We start from the raw sequence: 16,395 nt of genomic DNA, 5'->3' as shown, positions 1-16,395 counted from the left end.
CACCCTCAGTAAGTTCATAGCATTAGGAATGGATTAGCTTGAAGAACATGATTTTCTGGGGTCCACCCAGCTTCAAACTGTAGTAGTGTGAGATGACACTGTTCCTCTGAATGCGATTCCAACTTTGCAAAGCATGTTCCTCCCTCTTACTGGGTCAGACTGTAAGGATCTGTGATGGGAGATGGCCATCCTTAACCTCATCTTAGAGGGAGGGGCTGGAGGTCTGGGAAAGGCCGGGAGCTTGCCTGTAGTCACATGGTTGGGGACACCTGAAATTACAACTCTACACTCTCTGAGCCTTTATGTGAGCACTTGACGTGCTGTATCTCAAGACTGGCTTTGTGGGGAGACAGCTTAGCAGAGTTTGGGGAATGCCTGTTCAGGGCTCTGGTCTCCACCCAGGGTTTGCTTCCTTAGCTTACCACTCCTTACATGGGCCTGCGACTGTGACTCAGTTTCCTTATCTGTGGCACAATCTCATCTCAGAGCTGCAGCAGGAACTGTGCACATGAGAGCTGGAAAAACACTTAGCATGCTGCCTGACCAGCACTCAGTAGGTGATGGGAGTGCCTGGGGTTGCTGTCACTGATGTGAGTGCTGCGTGACTTGTCTCTGTACCTGAGCAGCTGACAGTGACGTGTCCACAGCGGGCACAAATCCTAGTTCTCGAGTTCCTGACTCTTGACTACTGAGAGCTGAAACCCTTAATATGCTCTTTCTGATGATGACAAACTATGATTATAATTCTATGTTGGGAGCTGAAGTGGTTACTTTTGAGCTAAGATATGTTTAGGAAAATATCTAAGGTTGACTCTGCTTTAAGCCTTTTCCCCTAGCTTTTGAATTCTGTTCAGTTGCTCAGAAATAAAATGAATCATTTTGCAGGTTAATGAACGGTTGTACCAAGATCAGTTTTAAGTCCCGCTGCAGAGCTGTTCTTCATTTTTATGGGTCGGGAAGCTACGCATCATGCATGCTGTTTGCATGCTTCTTTCCTCTTCTTTAAGACAAGGGCACCAGGATGTTTATGTCAGCAGGACCAGTCACAATGTTCCCAAGTAGATGGAGAATTTGGGGTGTTTCTGATTTCTGTCCTGGCAACCAGAGTTTAAGTCCTGGCCATAAATTAGACACCCCTATTCATAACTTGCAGACTGTTCTCATCTAATGAAAAGAAGGGATTATTTGGAGAAAGGGCTGTTCTTTGCTGAGACTTTGGTGAGGCACTTTTTGATCTCCATGCCCTTAATGTGATGCTGAGCATTAATAAAGAATTTCCAGAAGAATCAGCTTTCCTCATGAAAGGCTCTTACACAAATAATGGAGCAGAAAGAATTGCCTGCACGTAACCCATCATGCACATACAGAATTTGATAGATAAATTAATGTGATATTCGCCAGGGTAATGTTTTTCTTGCTATTGTCATTAAATGCATATGTAAATATTAGCAAAATTATCCAATGGGATTAGATAAATCAAGGACACTTTTGTTAATGTGTGTAATTACTAGACAGCAGGGAGGGGGGCTTGTGTGGTCCACATCTTTTATTTTAAAATACCTAACTTATAGGTGTGTTGCATCCATAGGAATCAAGTCTGTCACTGACAAGAAGCTGGGTTTTGTCTGATTCCTTGTGATTCTTGAGTCCCTACTACTTCTAAATTCAGCACCAAGGGAATGTAAACTGAGCAAACTTCTGAAATATTCCCCTCAGGTCACAGATGAAGATGCAGGTGCACACAGCAGGTGGCGAGATACCACACATCTCATGTTTCTGGAGAGGTGGTAAGCCCCTAGGTGGGACCAAGGAAAGATTCCTGGAGTGGGTGGTAGACATGGCCATGCAAGAGTTGTCCTGGGCAGTCTGCTGCGGGAAGGAAGAGTGGTCCAAGGCAGAGACCTCTGTCCTATCTTCCTGACTCCTTGGGAGCCACTGAAGTCTCTTGGGCTGGGGTATGGCAGGAGCCTATCTGGACTTAGGAAGATTAGCTTGGGGACTTTGGGAGATAGGTTGGAAAAGGCAGATTCTGGGAACAGGGTGATGAGCAGGACTGCCATTTAATGGTTCAGAAAAGAGGTCATGAGAACCTAGGGGAGTACAAAGACACTGGGAGAGGAATGGTGACTAAAGGGCTATTGCAGAGCATGAATTTCAGGATTCCAAACCTATAGACCATAGAGGAAGAAGAAGAGGGGACCTTACACTGTGGTGCAACAGTTTTGAGTCTTGTAAATGGACAAGCATTAGTTTCATTAGCAAAAATAAAACACTGTAGGCAGCACCTGAAACATCCTGAGCCTCGTAAGATTCAGGTATGGGAGAAGATTCTAGGTGACTCACAAGGAATCATTCCTGGGAGCCCACCCAGGACCTTCTGACTAAAGAAATGAGATGCCAGTTGAACAGATTTCCTGTCCTTATATCAGGGTAGAAGGAACATGAAAGAGAAGGATCCACAAGGTAGAATGTAAGCCTTTTCCGTAGGTAAAGCTGCCTAAATGACCTCACTTCACCCTGCAGCCAAGTCTCCCTATCCCTGAGAAGTGCTAAGCACCGCTCTCAGCAAAGAATACCTATGAGTACCTGAGCAAACTTACTGCACTTGGGTCAGGTAGGGAGAAGATTAGAGGGTTTCTTAAGGGTTTTGGCTTCCTTCAGACTATCACCTTGGCTTATCTTTAGACAACTACTTTGCTCATGATTCAATATTCATGCATAATAAATTATGCCATGCTGTGACTGTTACTTGTGAAATACCTTTCCAATTACCTGGAAATCAGCTTAAAGGCCGGAGCAATCAGGTGATGCATAAATCTAAGTTTCTTCTGTGGCATGACTCAGGAACCCCGCTGCAGAATAATAGATGGGGAGATTGCACAAGCTCAGGCTGCTTAGTGCTGGTCCCCTTCACTGCAATGGTTATGTGTATAACCATGCACGGAGCACCAAGGATGCGGAGACTGGAATCAGTGCATGGATGCACATAGCTCTGGAATGAAGAGTCATCACTTACAAGATTCATCTCAGTTTTCAAACTCTGCATGTCACTCAAAAGGATGCAAGTCACTTTATCCATCTTTAATGACCAGGCCAAACTCATTAAAAATCATTTCAGAAGAGCAGAGACTTATTTTAAAATTAAACTCCATGGATAGGGTCTCTTCATCCAGCAGTGCAAATTTAACTGGATGAGAAATTTGATTTCCATATCTTTACGCAGATTCCTGTGGTGAGCACACAAAGACTCCCCAGTCTGTTCTTAGTGTTTTACTGCCTGTAAGTTGTCCCTATGATGGCTTGGAGGCTCCTGTTTCTTTTCTTTAGTGACCGAGAAGAGATTGCCAAAAACCTCTTCTGGAGGTGGCAGGTGGTGGTGGGCATGGAATGGGAGTTAGTGGTTTTGGAAAGGCTGGGTAGCAAGGTAGCAGGTGGCTGGACAGGTGATGGCAGGCAGCTGTGGAAGTCATGCAGTTCATACTTGTCTTGAAAATGCAACATCAGTCTGGATGGAGTGGTCAGGGAGAATAGTAGCTTGAGGTAGGAATGTTGAAGTGTCTCAAACCATGGAACAAGCTAGAGAACCACATAGTGTGGAGTTGGGGAGGTGATAGGGATTTGGGGCATGGCCTAAGGAGATGATTGCTCCCAGGGCTTATAAATTCATCACTTGCATTTGACTAAACCCCACAATGGGGCCATTTCTAAAATACATTTTTCTCTGCCTATGTATTTTGCTGTTTCCAAACCCCCAGAGTAATCTGCAGTGATGCCATTCATGATTTGTTGCTTCATCACTGAGCTTTGCAATTATTTTTGAGACATCCATCAACAGAGCTGTCACCTTGTCACCTTTTATACAAGCTCACAGACTGAGTACATGGGGGTTCTTTATTCTATCCTCTTTATTTTTGAGTTTGCTTGAATATTTCTACAATGCAAAGCTAATGTAGATACAGATATAGACCAATGTAAATAAACTGCACGTTTCAAAGTCTCTTTACTACTTTATGCATTATCCACACAGGTTAAAATTAAAGTGGGACCTGTCTAAAAGGAGAGAAAGAGCAATAAAAATGAGGAGTATATCACATATGCCCTCCATGTCAGTACATGCTTGTGGCAATTTACAGCTCTACATGTGGCAACTCCTTTGCTCTCTGTCTGGGAGTCATATAACTCTCAAAATACCAAAACCAAAAACAAACACAAAAGCAAAAAAACACTGAAGCTAAGCCAGGAGGCAAGAAAAAAGACACTGTCAAGAGCAGCTACTATGGGTGTCCTGAAGAAATGGGTCCTGTCCTGCTGTGCCAGTGTTTATGGCCGAAGATCAGATGGAAATGCAATAAAATTACAGCAACTTAAAAAGCCCATTCACAGTTGACCTGATGGGTGGGGTAACCCAGTGAGAGGGTCTCTGACAGTGATGAGGAGACATTTTTTTTTTATTGATTTTGTAATAATATTACATTAAAAATATATATGTGAGGTCCCATTCAACCCCACCCCCCCCACCTCTCCCCCCCCCCCCCCCCCAGCAACACTCGTTCCCATCATCATGACACATCCATTGGATTTGGTAAGTACATCTTTGGTCACCTCTGCACCTCATAGTCAATGGTCCACATCATGGCCCATACTCTCCTCCATTCCATCCAGTGGGCCCTGTGAGGATTTACAATGTCCGGTGATTGCCTCTGAAGCACCATCCAGGGCAGCTCCATGTCCCAAAGACGCCTCCACCTCTCATCTATGAGGAGACATTTTGTGGAAGGAAATGACTGCCTTCCATTGCTCAGCCCTGTCTTTATAGTTATCTGGGAATCTAAGAGGTAGCTATTGCCTTAGGCACAGCTTAAATAAAACCTTTCCTTACTACAGGGAAAGTGGGTTCTGCTGCCTTACTTTTTTTTTCTTTTTCTGTCCTTCCATCCCCTGGTAACTGTAATCTACTTTCTAAACATAAATTTGCTATTTCTAGACTTCTCTTATAAGGGATATCATACAATATTTGTCCTTATGCGCCTTGCTTATTTCATGGAGCATAATATCTTCAAGTTTTGTCTTTGTTGCAGTGTGTCTCATAACTTCATTTCTTTCTCATGGTTATTCATACATATTTTTTGTATGTATATACCTCATTTTGTTTGTCCAGTCATGTGCTGATGGACACTTCAGTTGTTTCTACCTTTTTCACTATTGTGAATTATGCTGCTATGAACATTGGTATATAAGTATTTGTTTGAGACTCTGTATTCGTTTCCTTTGGTATATACCTGGAAGTGGATTTGCTAGGTTACATGGTAATTCCATAAATTTCATAGGAGCCACTTTATTGCTATCCATAATGGCTGCATCATTTTATATTCCCACCAATAATACACTGGAATTCTAATTACTGCACATCCTCTCCCACACTTGTTTTCCATTTTTAAGATAATAGCCATCCTTATGCATGTCACATCCAGGAGGTCAGCACACATCATTTACTGTGTTTTTCTCCCAATTGTCTTCTCAACTGTGTGTACCCTATTTTCTTGAGTACATAGATTCTGGTGGGAAGGGGGCACATAGTTTCAGCACCTAGTGAAGTGTTTTTACCTGAAAAGAATCATGTGGAGGAAGATGAATCATGACTTTCAAAATTTCATTTAGAGGACATTATCATCAACATTTTTAGATAGCTTCTGCTTTATTTGAGAAGATACTGGTAGATCAAATCTTTATAATTAAAATATCTTTCATTATTTATTCACCGGGAAGGAAGTATTCGAATTCTACAACTTCTTTGAGATAAGATTATTTAGCTACACAGATGTTTTTGAAAGTGCTCTGATACCTTGGCTAATAAAATGAAATCCTAGAAATATGTCTCAATAGACTTTTGTATAAACTTATATTTTAAATATATTTAAAGTAAGTTTGCAAGATATTATGTTAAGGCACAAACATTATGTTAAGGTCTTTAGGATGTAAATAACTTCCCTTGATTTGCCTATTATAAATCTTTCAGTTTTTTAAAAATCATTGGATTTTCTTAAAAGGGGATATAAATGCAATTCATTAGTAAAGGAATTTCCAGTTTTGGTTATTTCCAGAGTTCTGATGTGCCAACTATAGAGCTGTTTGGGTTCCAAGTCCCTGTAGTTTCTTGTGCATCCCAGCATTTGAAGCTGGGTGAAGAATGGAGCCTGGTATCTTCTCCATAGCTGTGAATGTGGCCCACTGTGACTGCCTTTCTCTTGTGGAGGGAAGATTACAGGTAATAAACAGGAGAAACAGGCATGTGCACTGGTATGGCTCCTCTCAGACTCAGATTCCACCCTCCCAGGCTAGCTGAATCCATGTGTTGTGGCTGGGTGGCAGCAAGATGACAGCATTCTTCGATCAACTTTGACTCTCCAGCTGAGACAGATTAGAAATTTTCAAAAGGAATGCCCATGAGGCAATCATGGGCAAATAAAACAAGTCCAAATGAAAGGAGAAAAGTGTGTAGAGCATATAAGTCTTGCAATCTCTTTATTTCACACTCCCTATTGACATCATTGCCTCAATCACCCGGAGGAAACTCCAAATAAAAAAACTATAGAATCACCTTCACAAACATGCTTCTTTTACAGCTTGCCTTTGTCAATTTCTGAGTCAAAATCCATAGGTGATCATTCCTTCAGGTCACTTTACCTCTATGACAAATCCATGAGCACACAACTTGCGACTAAACAGAATCCTGTTGCTCTCCAGTTCCACCCCTGTAGTCAATCTTCCATATGTCCACAGAACTGGGCTTTCTAAAAAAACAACTCTGCCTCTCTTTAGCGTAAAGTCTAAACTTTTTGTTTCTATTTTCATAAAATCCTGACAGTAATGATTAAATAGACAATAGTGAGTTTTCCAAAATGTATTTGAAAATACATTGCTATGTTTAAAATATATCTTATATATATATCAGAATGTATATTATGAATGATAAATGTATTTATCATTTAGATATAACACATTTCTAACTTTTCAGATTGGCTCTTTTTATTTCTAAGGTACTTATTAATTTATAATTTCAATGTTCAATAAAATAACTAGTTTTACTTTAATATGGAATGCACACTTTTGATAGTAAAAAGAAGCATGAGGTCATCAGAACCTAAGATGAGAATTTTGAAGAATACTGGCATAAAATGCCTCTGTGTTAATGGTCTCCTACATATCTGTTCCATTTCATTGAAATGGAAGTTTCCACTTCTGTTAATTATCCATCATTGTAAGAAACATCAGGAACCTTGGCCTATTCTTCAGTTCAGAAGGAAGGGAATCCCACTGGTCTTTGAAACCAGAGTCCCTCCCCTCCCCAGTATAGTGTAGCCAGAGGAAAGAGTTCTAATGAGCCATCTAAGACCAGCACTAGTTGGTCCCATGGCTGAGCTCAAAGACAGCTGCAGTGGCTTTTTGGTGCCTCTGACATCAACCAGGGTATTCAGTGCTGATTTTATGTCCTGGTGTCTGGCCAAGCTGGTCCCTAGAGTCACAGAAATGGCTCCATAGGTGACTAGACACTGAGAGTCAAAGTACAAAACCAAGAGCTCCTGGCCCTGCACCTGCTACTTAGTTCTTAGGATGTTGGTGAACCTGTGCAGAAGGCCTCTAACTTACGAGTGATGCAAAAGAAACGTGAGAACAACCCTGCTTTTTAAGATATGCTACCTCCTAAAACCTTAAGTTACAGCAATTAAATAAATGATCTCACATTGGGCAGTGTAATTAGAGGGGTTCCATAAGACCACATGTAAGAACATAAAATCTTGTGTGCTGTGATTTCAACTCTAGTTTCCAAACATGTAGGCACTGCCTGACTGTCCTTGGAAGATCAGGATGTTCAATTCCTCTGCTACAGACAATCATTAAATCAAGTTACTAATTACTGAGACAACATGTCACCTATAACTGCAAAAATGCATCCAATACACTGCAGAGAACAAAAGAGACATGATACATTTGTTCACTTATACACCAAGACAAGTTACAATCAGTAACTTGACTCATGCTTAGAGTCCAGAGGGAAAAATATATCTGATTTGTCTTTGCTGAACCATATCATTAATATTTATATGGAATTGTTCAACTCCAGAGGTTGCAAAACAGATCTTAAAAGTTAAATAGAGATGGATAGAGTTTGAGGTAGAAATGAGACAGAAAGAAAGAGATAGGGGTCTTGATGACTGTTGAGCTTTTTCAGATACAGGTTAAAATATATCCATCAGAAATATTGGTCTCATTGTTCTAGCAATGGTTCTTTTTTTCATTTTTGTACAATGCCAATGCTGTTAATGTTGTGGCTGGGCCCTTGTAGCTCCATCCATTCCCTCATTGTAATCCTGCATGTCACTGACCTTGGGGGGACTGCAGTGGGTCTGCTCCTAGTCCCTCCCACCCACTTTGCCCATTGAATGCACTTCCCTTCCTATGTAGTCCCATTCTCCTGCCTCTCCAAGTCCTGTGGCTGGGACACCCCTTGCCAGGGCTTTCTCCCCTGCTCTAGACCACATCTTATTGATTTGGGAGTTACCCTCATTGGGTCATATGACCTCCAACTACTGCCTATAACCTTGTTTAAGCTGTGATGCTCAATATAAAAAGTTGGATCCTGTGTTTATTCTGAATCTGCTAGTGCTCACCAGATGCAGTCTTCGGATGCTATTCAATTTATTATAAATCTGGGCACATTCAAATATCATGAATTTGAGAATACAAAAGAGACAGGATCAAGTACATAAAATGTTTTCCCAAGACTAGTTGATACTTATGAAAAACATAATCCAGAGTGTAAAATATCTTGGGTTCCATTTTTATGTAATGCCTATGTTCTAAGTGCACAACTTCGGGGAAAAAAGAATATTGAAAATGTCAAAAGTCTGTCTTTGGTTGTGGCAAGATTTAGAGAGGAGAAAATGCAAATGCTGGTTTGTTTGGATGAGATAAGTGGTTAGAATGATGGACAGGTGACAGCTTCTGAAAACATCCAAAGCATTTTGCTTTAAACACTCATGTTTGAACAAGTCCCAATTCAATTATCTTGTCAGTCATAGGTTTACTATAGCTATGCTCCGGGATGAGGTGGGATGATGAACTTTCCCATGTCTTTCCCCTGTGGCCTTCTCTCCATCTCTCTACAGTGACCTTACAGTGCCTGGAGGTCCACGTCTGCTCATTTCCTCATGAAAAAGATTTTCTGGTCTAAGGATCAGTCTATTTTAGAAACTATTGTTTTAATACTGTGGGCTGACTTCTTTTCTTACTGTTCTAGTTCTAACATGTTAGTCCTTGGCTTAATCTGATCCATTAATGAACAAACTCTAATTTACACTCAAGGTTCTCTGGCTCTAACTGCCTTCCTAGATTTATGTCAGTCTAATTCCCTCCTCAGCACAAGGTTGAAATTGGGGTGCTTGCTTCTCCTCTGCCATTATTGCTTCCACCCTTGAAGGAGGAACAAGCCAGAATGGCCAGGCGATTAGCACTAACATGAGCAGCACTTATGCTGTGACTGAAGGTAATACCTTCAATTCCTTTGGTAGGACCTTCTCTGTATAAAGGATTAAGGAAAAAGAGAAATGTATATTTCAACTGCTGGTAATGCCAGACTAGTAACCCTTCTGCTGTAGTCAGCTAAAAAACCTTGATGAAATATTAAAATAATTTTTAAAATGTTAAAGAGGTAACAAAAAATGAGTAGTTATCAAGCCAAGATAAGCCAGAAGACAGGAATCTGGAAAGGAGAGCCAGGCACATGGTCACACTTTTGCCCTGGTGATGTTTGCCATAAGAGGTGCCTGAGAGACTGAATTTTGGTTACTTTGTAGAGAAGTGGAGATCCAAGTTGTGGTTCAGAACCTGCCAACAAGAGACATCTTGGAAAAACAACCTCTGGCATAAGGTGGAGCAAAGAGCTAAACTGTAAGAAAAAAAGTGAGGCAGGAGTGTGCTAGCTCTTGTGTGGATTACTGGAAGGCATTGCATCATTATGAAAACTTGAACTTGGACTAAAGTAACCTGGATACATTGTGTCCAGGTCCTGGACAAAGGAAACAAATAAACTAACTGAAGGAAGATTGCACTGGGCTATTTTAAAAATAATGACCAGAATACAATCAATGCATCTAAGAAATTATACCGTGAGTGAGAAGTAGGAGAAACAACAAGAACTATATCTGACAATAGAATTATTAGACATTCACTATAAAACAAAAACAACTTTGCTTACTATGTTCAGGGAAACAAGAAAAACTTGAATATCTTGGCAGGTAACTGGAGACTACAAAAGGATTATAGCACATTTGTAAAAGAACTCAGAAATTCCAGAACTGATAGATAAAATGATCCATAATATAACCTAGCTAATGCATTTAACAGAAGTTTAGACACAACTAAAGAGGGAACTTCCAACCAGAATTACATACCTAGTGGAAAAACTTGCAAGGAAAAAAGTGATGAAAGCATATTTCCAATGCAACAAAAACAGAGAATTTACCAAGGTAGATACATGCTAAAGGAAATTTTAAAGGATATTCTTTAGGCAGAGGGAAATTGTTCAAGCTGGAAGGTCAGAGATTCAAGACAAAATGAGGAGCAAAGAAACTAGAATATGTGGGTATATACAAACAAATACTGATTGTATAAAGCAATAACACTATTGTTTTTAAGAGGTTTATGTCTAGTCTAAGTCTGTTTTTATATTGATGTCTCCATCTATCCATCCATCCATCTATCATCTATCTCTAAAATATAAAATAAGAAGGGCCCATATTGGTTCTTTGAAAAATTAATAAGATTTATAATTTGGATGAAACCAACAAAATCCTAGAAAAATACAACTTGCTGAAATAGACAGTAGAAATAGAAAATATAATTAGACTTATCAATATTAAAGAAATGGAATCAGTAATTTTAAATCTTCCATAAAGGAAGTTCCAGACCCAGATACCAGATACCTCCACGAGTGAGTACTACCAAAGATTAAAAAAATAATTCCAGTTTTACACAAACTTCAGAAAAACGGAAGAAAAGGAAATTCTTCCCAACTAGCATAACACTAACACCAAAACCTGACAAGGAAATGACTAAAAAGGATAACATAGACAAATCTCTTTCATGAATACAGATGCAAAACTTTCATGCAAATACAGAAGCACACAGATGAAGCAAAACATAAAAATAATAAATTATGACCCAAGGCTGGTTGAATATTTTCAAGTTTGTCAATGCAACTTACCACATTTGCAGATTAAAATAATATGCTCATATGATCGTGTCATTTGCAGAAAAATCTTTCAATAAATTCAACATCCATTCTGATTAAATTTTGTGTGTGTGTGAAGTAGAAGGAAACCACCTTAATTTAATAAAAGATATTTAAAGATCTAATTTAGGTGGTAAAATAATGAAGATATGTAAAGAAGTGAATGCTTTAAAAGTATTACTGTGGATAATTTGTGGGTAGGCAGGGAGCTGTCTTCGGGAAGGAGCACAGAAGGGGGTACTTTTGGGACCTGGGGATATTCGTTTCATTGTCCTGGGTGATGATTACCTGGCTGTTTGCTTTAAAATAGCTTGTTAAGCTATAAATCATGTTTGTGTACTATGCTGAGTGTTATTTTCAAACTAAGAAAAATTTGAAAATCACCCTGAAATTAATGGTGGAAAAAAACAAGAAGAGACAACCAAAACAAGAAAAAACAAAGCAAAACAAACAAAAAAAAGGAAAGGAAAAAACACTTCTTTGCCCACATTTTGGATGACCTTCTCCCCATCTCTTTTCCTTTACTCTAACTTAGAGAAATGCACTTTAACATACCTCATACTCTGAGAGTTCATCATTTTTTTAAAGGAGAAATATAAAAAAATAATTCCTTACAAATTCAACTCATTCTTCCAGTAATGGATTGGATGCTAGAGCATAATTTTTGAAGTCACAAAACTGACCAATTTGTTAGAAGAACACATGGGGAATACTGATAAAGAAAAACTAATGAAAATATTTTTCATGGGAATACTAGTGAACCAAAACCAAACAGTATTAAACTGAAAAAAAATTGTACTTGATTTCAATGGGACTGAACTAGGAGCCAAATGACAGCCTTCATGGAGGGAATCTTTGGGCACCCCATGTGTCCTTACAGCTTCACCTTCTGTGGGTCTGGCTCTACTTCTACCAGTGATCTGTGGTATGACCCCAAAGGAGTTAATCAACCTTGCTGAGCATCAGCTTCCTCATCTGTCAGGCCTACTAGAACCTTCCTCATTTTAATTGGTCTTTGTGAGGGGGAAATAAAATCCCATATGTAAACTTTATCTGAAAAAGTGGCTCAATGTGAGTTCCTTTTTCTTTTTCTTTTTCCTTTCTTTTTTTTTTGAGGTACCAGGGGCTGGGAATTAAACCTAGGACCTCGTATGTGAGAAGCTGGTGCTCAACTACTGATCCACATCAGCTCCCCTGAGTTGTTTTTTTCAGCTTGTTTTTTGTTTTTGTTGTTGTTTAGGAGGCACTGGAAACAAACCCTGGACCTCCCATGTGGGAAGCAGGTGCTCAACTGCTTGAGCCACACCTGCTCCCCACAGGGTGAATTTTAAAGAATAAAAAAGAACAGAAACCTTAATCTGTCCAGTCCTGAGTTCAAATCCTGATTCTGTCATTCACTATATCCCAGGAAACTCTCCAAGTTTTAGTTGTTTTTTTTTCCATCTGTAGAATGGTGATAAGACTTTTACTGCATTTTTATGGGACTGTGCAATTGTACACATAAAGCACTTTGCAAACTGTCTAGTTCAGTTCATGTTCAGAGCTTCATAACCCCAGGCCATGCTAGTATTGTAAACCTTGATTCCTGAGAGTGTGGTGAGGAGGCCTTTTCCCACATGGCATGTGTGGGGGATGTGCCACGTCTGCAGCAGGACAGTTCTTGGCTTGATTGCTTGACCAGCCCTTTGGCTGGAGCCAGGGCCTAGGAGCAGAAGCCTGAGGACAAGTTACTGCTCCACCCAAGCAGGCTTCTGCTGCACTCAACAGCACTTCTGTGCCCCACACAAGGCACAGTATCCTCTTCAACTACTGGTTGCATTTTCTGAAAGATGGATGGATGCCAGCCGATTGCATCACCTACACCGGTGTTTGGTGTAAGGTCTGATTTGGAGCAGAACAAGCTTATGTTCTACCTCTGTATCTGCTCCATGTCCTGTGGAGAAGGGGAGGGCAGTCAACTGTGCATTGCAGACAAGGGCACTGAGAGTCATGAGCAATTAAAGGGCTGCCCAGCTTATTGGTTGCAGAGGTGAATCTAGGTCACTGCATTTGCTTCTAGAAGGAGAAATGTGAGACATGTCTTATGTACCCTCAGTGTCTTGGCCTCATCTGTCTCTCAAGCTCTTGACTTTCCTCAGTGACCATCTCTGTGCAGGCCCCTGCCAGTCCATTGTCTGGAAGCTCTGGATTTTCCCACAGCTTCTCCACCAGAGAAAACCAGCACCAGGCAAAGGGATCCTCACATTTTTTCCTAAGAGCAAATCACTTTGTTCTTTCCATATTAAAAGATGGAAAGATGGAGCAAGTCACCCAAGTCATGATGGCCCCATGGTTGTTTCTTTTCTAACAAGATTAGCATGGCAGCTCAAAATCACAGCTATGATAAGGAAACTCAATGAATAGCTTTATTTATATATCCTGCGTAACCCACTGAATGGCCTGGAGGAGAGTGTAAACTATGATGTGAACTATAAACTATGCTGTGCAGCAGTGCTCCAAAATGTATTCACCAAATGCAATGGATGTGCCACAATGATGAAAGAGGTTGTTGATGTGGGAGGAGTGGCATGGGGTGGGGTATATAGGTACCTCTTATATTTTTTAATGTAACATTTTTTTGTGATCTATGCATCTTCAAAAAAATACAATGAAAAAAAAAGAAAAAAAAAACTTACAGTCTGGAAGGAAGCTATGTCCTTGTTCTCTTTGACAGGCACAATGCCTTGAGGGAGGTTCCTAAAAAGTTTGGGTTCTTTCTGGGAAATGGGCTGAAAACACTTGACAAAAATCCTGCAAATCAGTCATAAACAGTATTAATATCCAGGATATGGATGGAGAAGGGAAGAATTTAATACACATTGGAATAATCAGGGTTCCCCTCATGTGTTCTATGAGGTTTCTCCAAACGACAGGTTCTGACACCCCAAACGCCACAATTTCGGGCGCATTCATCAACAAGTATGACAATTTCTGCATAGAGACTCTGAAGTGGATGACACTGCTGGGGGACAGAACCCTGGCTTTGCCACCCATAAATAAGACCTGAGGCAGGTCCTTACCAGTCCCAGCCTCATCTGGAGGTAACCACAGACCTCTTCTTCGAAGGCTGCTGTAGCAGCTGTGGGGGGAGGTGTGTGGCCACAACCAGGGCAGCATCTGAGCAGAGCATGCATTTCCTTGCCCTTCACTGCCCTCCCATCTTCTCTTCCCTTCTTCTCCACTCAGATTCCATGGCCCATCATTATAGCTTTGCCTGCATCATTTAGTCCACACAACTCATGCTCAGTGATCTTCTTCAGATATTCCATGGCTAATGCCCACCTTTGCCCAGAAGAAGATGATGAAGAGAAACCTGGAGCTCTGAGGATTGGCTGCACATCCAAAGACACTTGCCAAAATCAAGTGGCCCTCAGCCCCAGAAAGCTGTTCATGCCTCATTCTTCCTCCTCAGTCTTCAGCACCTGCTCCCTCCCTGGCTCTCTGTGAAGCCCTTGTTTCTGATGCCACTCATGAACTGGAAAAGTGGGAAGAGACTATCAGCCCACATGCACACCTACCCTCACCCACATCTCCACCTTCTCTCCTGCCTTGGTGGATGAACTCTGAGAACCTAAGGAAGGTTGGTCCTTCCCCTTTGCACTTCCTTCTACCTCCTCAAGATCTTTCCAGAAGTTCTTCTCCACCACCCCTCTCTACTATGCAACATCAATATTTCCCTCTCTATTGCATCATTTCATCAGCACACAAATATGCTATAATTTCTCTTATTTAAAAGCAATCACCTCCCCAACTAGATATTACCCCATTTCTTTTTCAGTTTACAATCAAACTCTTCAAAGAGAAAACTAGACTCTCCATAGCCAATTGCTGTCTTCTCTTTCTCTCTCTTTTTTTAAATTAAATTGAAGGGAAGTAGATGTGACTCAAGCAATTGACTCCCACCCACCACATGGGAGGTCCAGCTTTGGTTCTCTGTGCCTACTAAAGAAGATGAAAGATGGCAAGCTAATGTGATGAACTGACATGATAGGCTGATGCAACAAGATGACGCAACAAGAGACACATGGAGGAAAACATAATGAGAGACACAACAATGGAGGTGGCTCCCTCCCACATGGGAGGTCCCAGGTTCTGTTCCAGTGCCTCCTAAAAAGAAGAAGATCAGCACACAACAAACAGACACAGCAAATGCAAACAGCAAGAGGGTGGGGAGAAATGGGTAAAGAAAAGAAATCTTTGAAAAAAGATTAAATTGAATTATAGCATACTTAGAGAAAAGTACACAAACCATAAGTGTAAAATTTAATAAATTTTGACAAAAGTAAAGCCAGCACCTAGATAAAAGAAACAGAATATTTCCAGCATTCTAGAAGTCCCTTACATGCCCTCCTTCTAGTCACTACCTCCATCCATGTAACCATTTTTCCAGTTTCCACAGCTTCATGTTGGCTGTGCAGTTCCTTCCCATTCTCTCTTGGACACACTCCCATATGTCTTCACATCCAACACTCCCCTGGAACCACTCTTGTCAATGCTACCACTCTTGTCAATGCTACCACTGGCCTCCTCATTGCTAGATCTAAGGGTTAGTGCTCCAGTCTCATCTTACACTCATAGCCTCAGCTCAGACATCTCTCCAAACCCCAATGCATACATCTAAAACACCTGCTCAATGCCTCCACTTCAATGACCAAAGGGCATTGCAAACATGGTGTGGCCAAAGCCAAGCTTCCACCATGCTCCTCCTACACAGTTGCCTTTCCAGTCGGTGGAATCTTCCCTTTCCCTTTTTCTCACACTCCTCAGCAAGGATTGGTTGGCCATTCTTCCAAAAGACATTCAGCAACTTTCCATTTCTTCTTAGATCTCCAGATATGATTCTAGCCCAGACCTAGATTATTACAAAAGCCTCCAAAATGGTGTTCCTGCTCTTGACCCTACAGGTATCCTGATGGAGTTTAAATAGATGGTGTCTTTCCTGTGGCTCTTCATCCCAAAGTGAAAGCCCAAAAGGCCCCATTCATTGCCTTGGCCCCTCTCTCACTTTCTTTCCTATTTCTATACCAGCATTCACTCTGTTTCATCCATGCTGGCCTCCAAATCAT

The 16,395-nt window shown here is 40.9% G+C and overlaps 1 protein-coding gene across 6 annotated transcripts in view; it reads right to left on the bottom strand.

The window, feature by feature from the left end:
* SYNDIG1 (synapse differentiation inducing 1) overlaps positions 1-16,395 on the bottom strand; it is a 212,485-nt gene that overhangs the window by 75,299 nt on the left and 120,791 nt on the right. The window contains exon 4 of one of the 6 annotated variants that reach the window (XM_071211591.1): positions 4,658-4,753. The exons of the other annotated variants lie outside the window; for them this stretch is intronic. Coding sequence (XP_071067692.1) covers positions 4,679-4,753 — 75 coding nt within the window. The 3' untranslated portion in view covers positions 4,658-4,678. Of the gene's footprint in view, positions 1-4,657; positions 4,754-16,395 lie in introns of those variants that run through there. 6 annotated transcript variants of the gene reach the window in all.

Source organism: Dasypus novemcinctus, chromosome 24 (genome assembly GCF_030445035.2).
Source record: "Dasypus novemcinctus isolate mDasNov1 chromosome 24, mDasNov1.1.hap2, whole genome shotgun sequence".
Taxonomy (NCBI): domain Eukaryota; kingdom Metazoa; phylum Chordata; class Mammalia; order Cingulata; family Dasypodidae; genus Dasypus; species Dasypus novemcinctus.
Note: the sequence above shows the minus strand (reverse complement) of the source record. Positions and strands in the feature narration are given on the sequence as shown.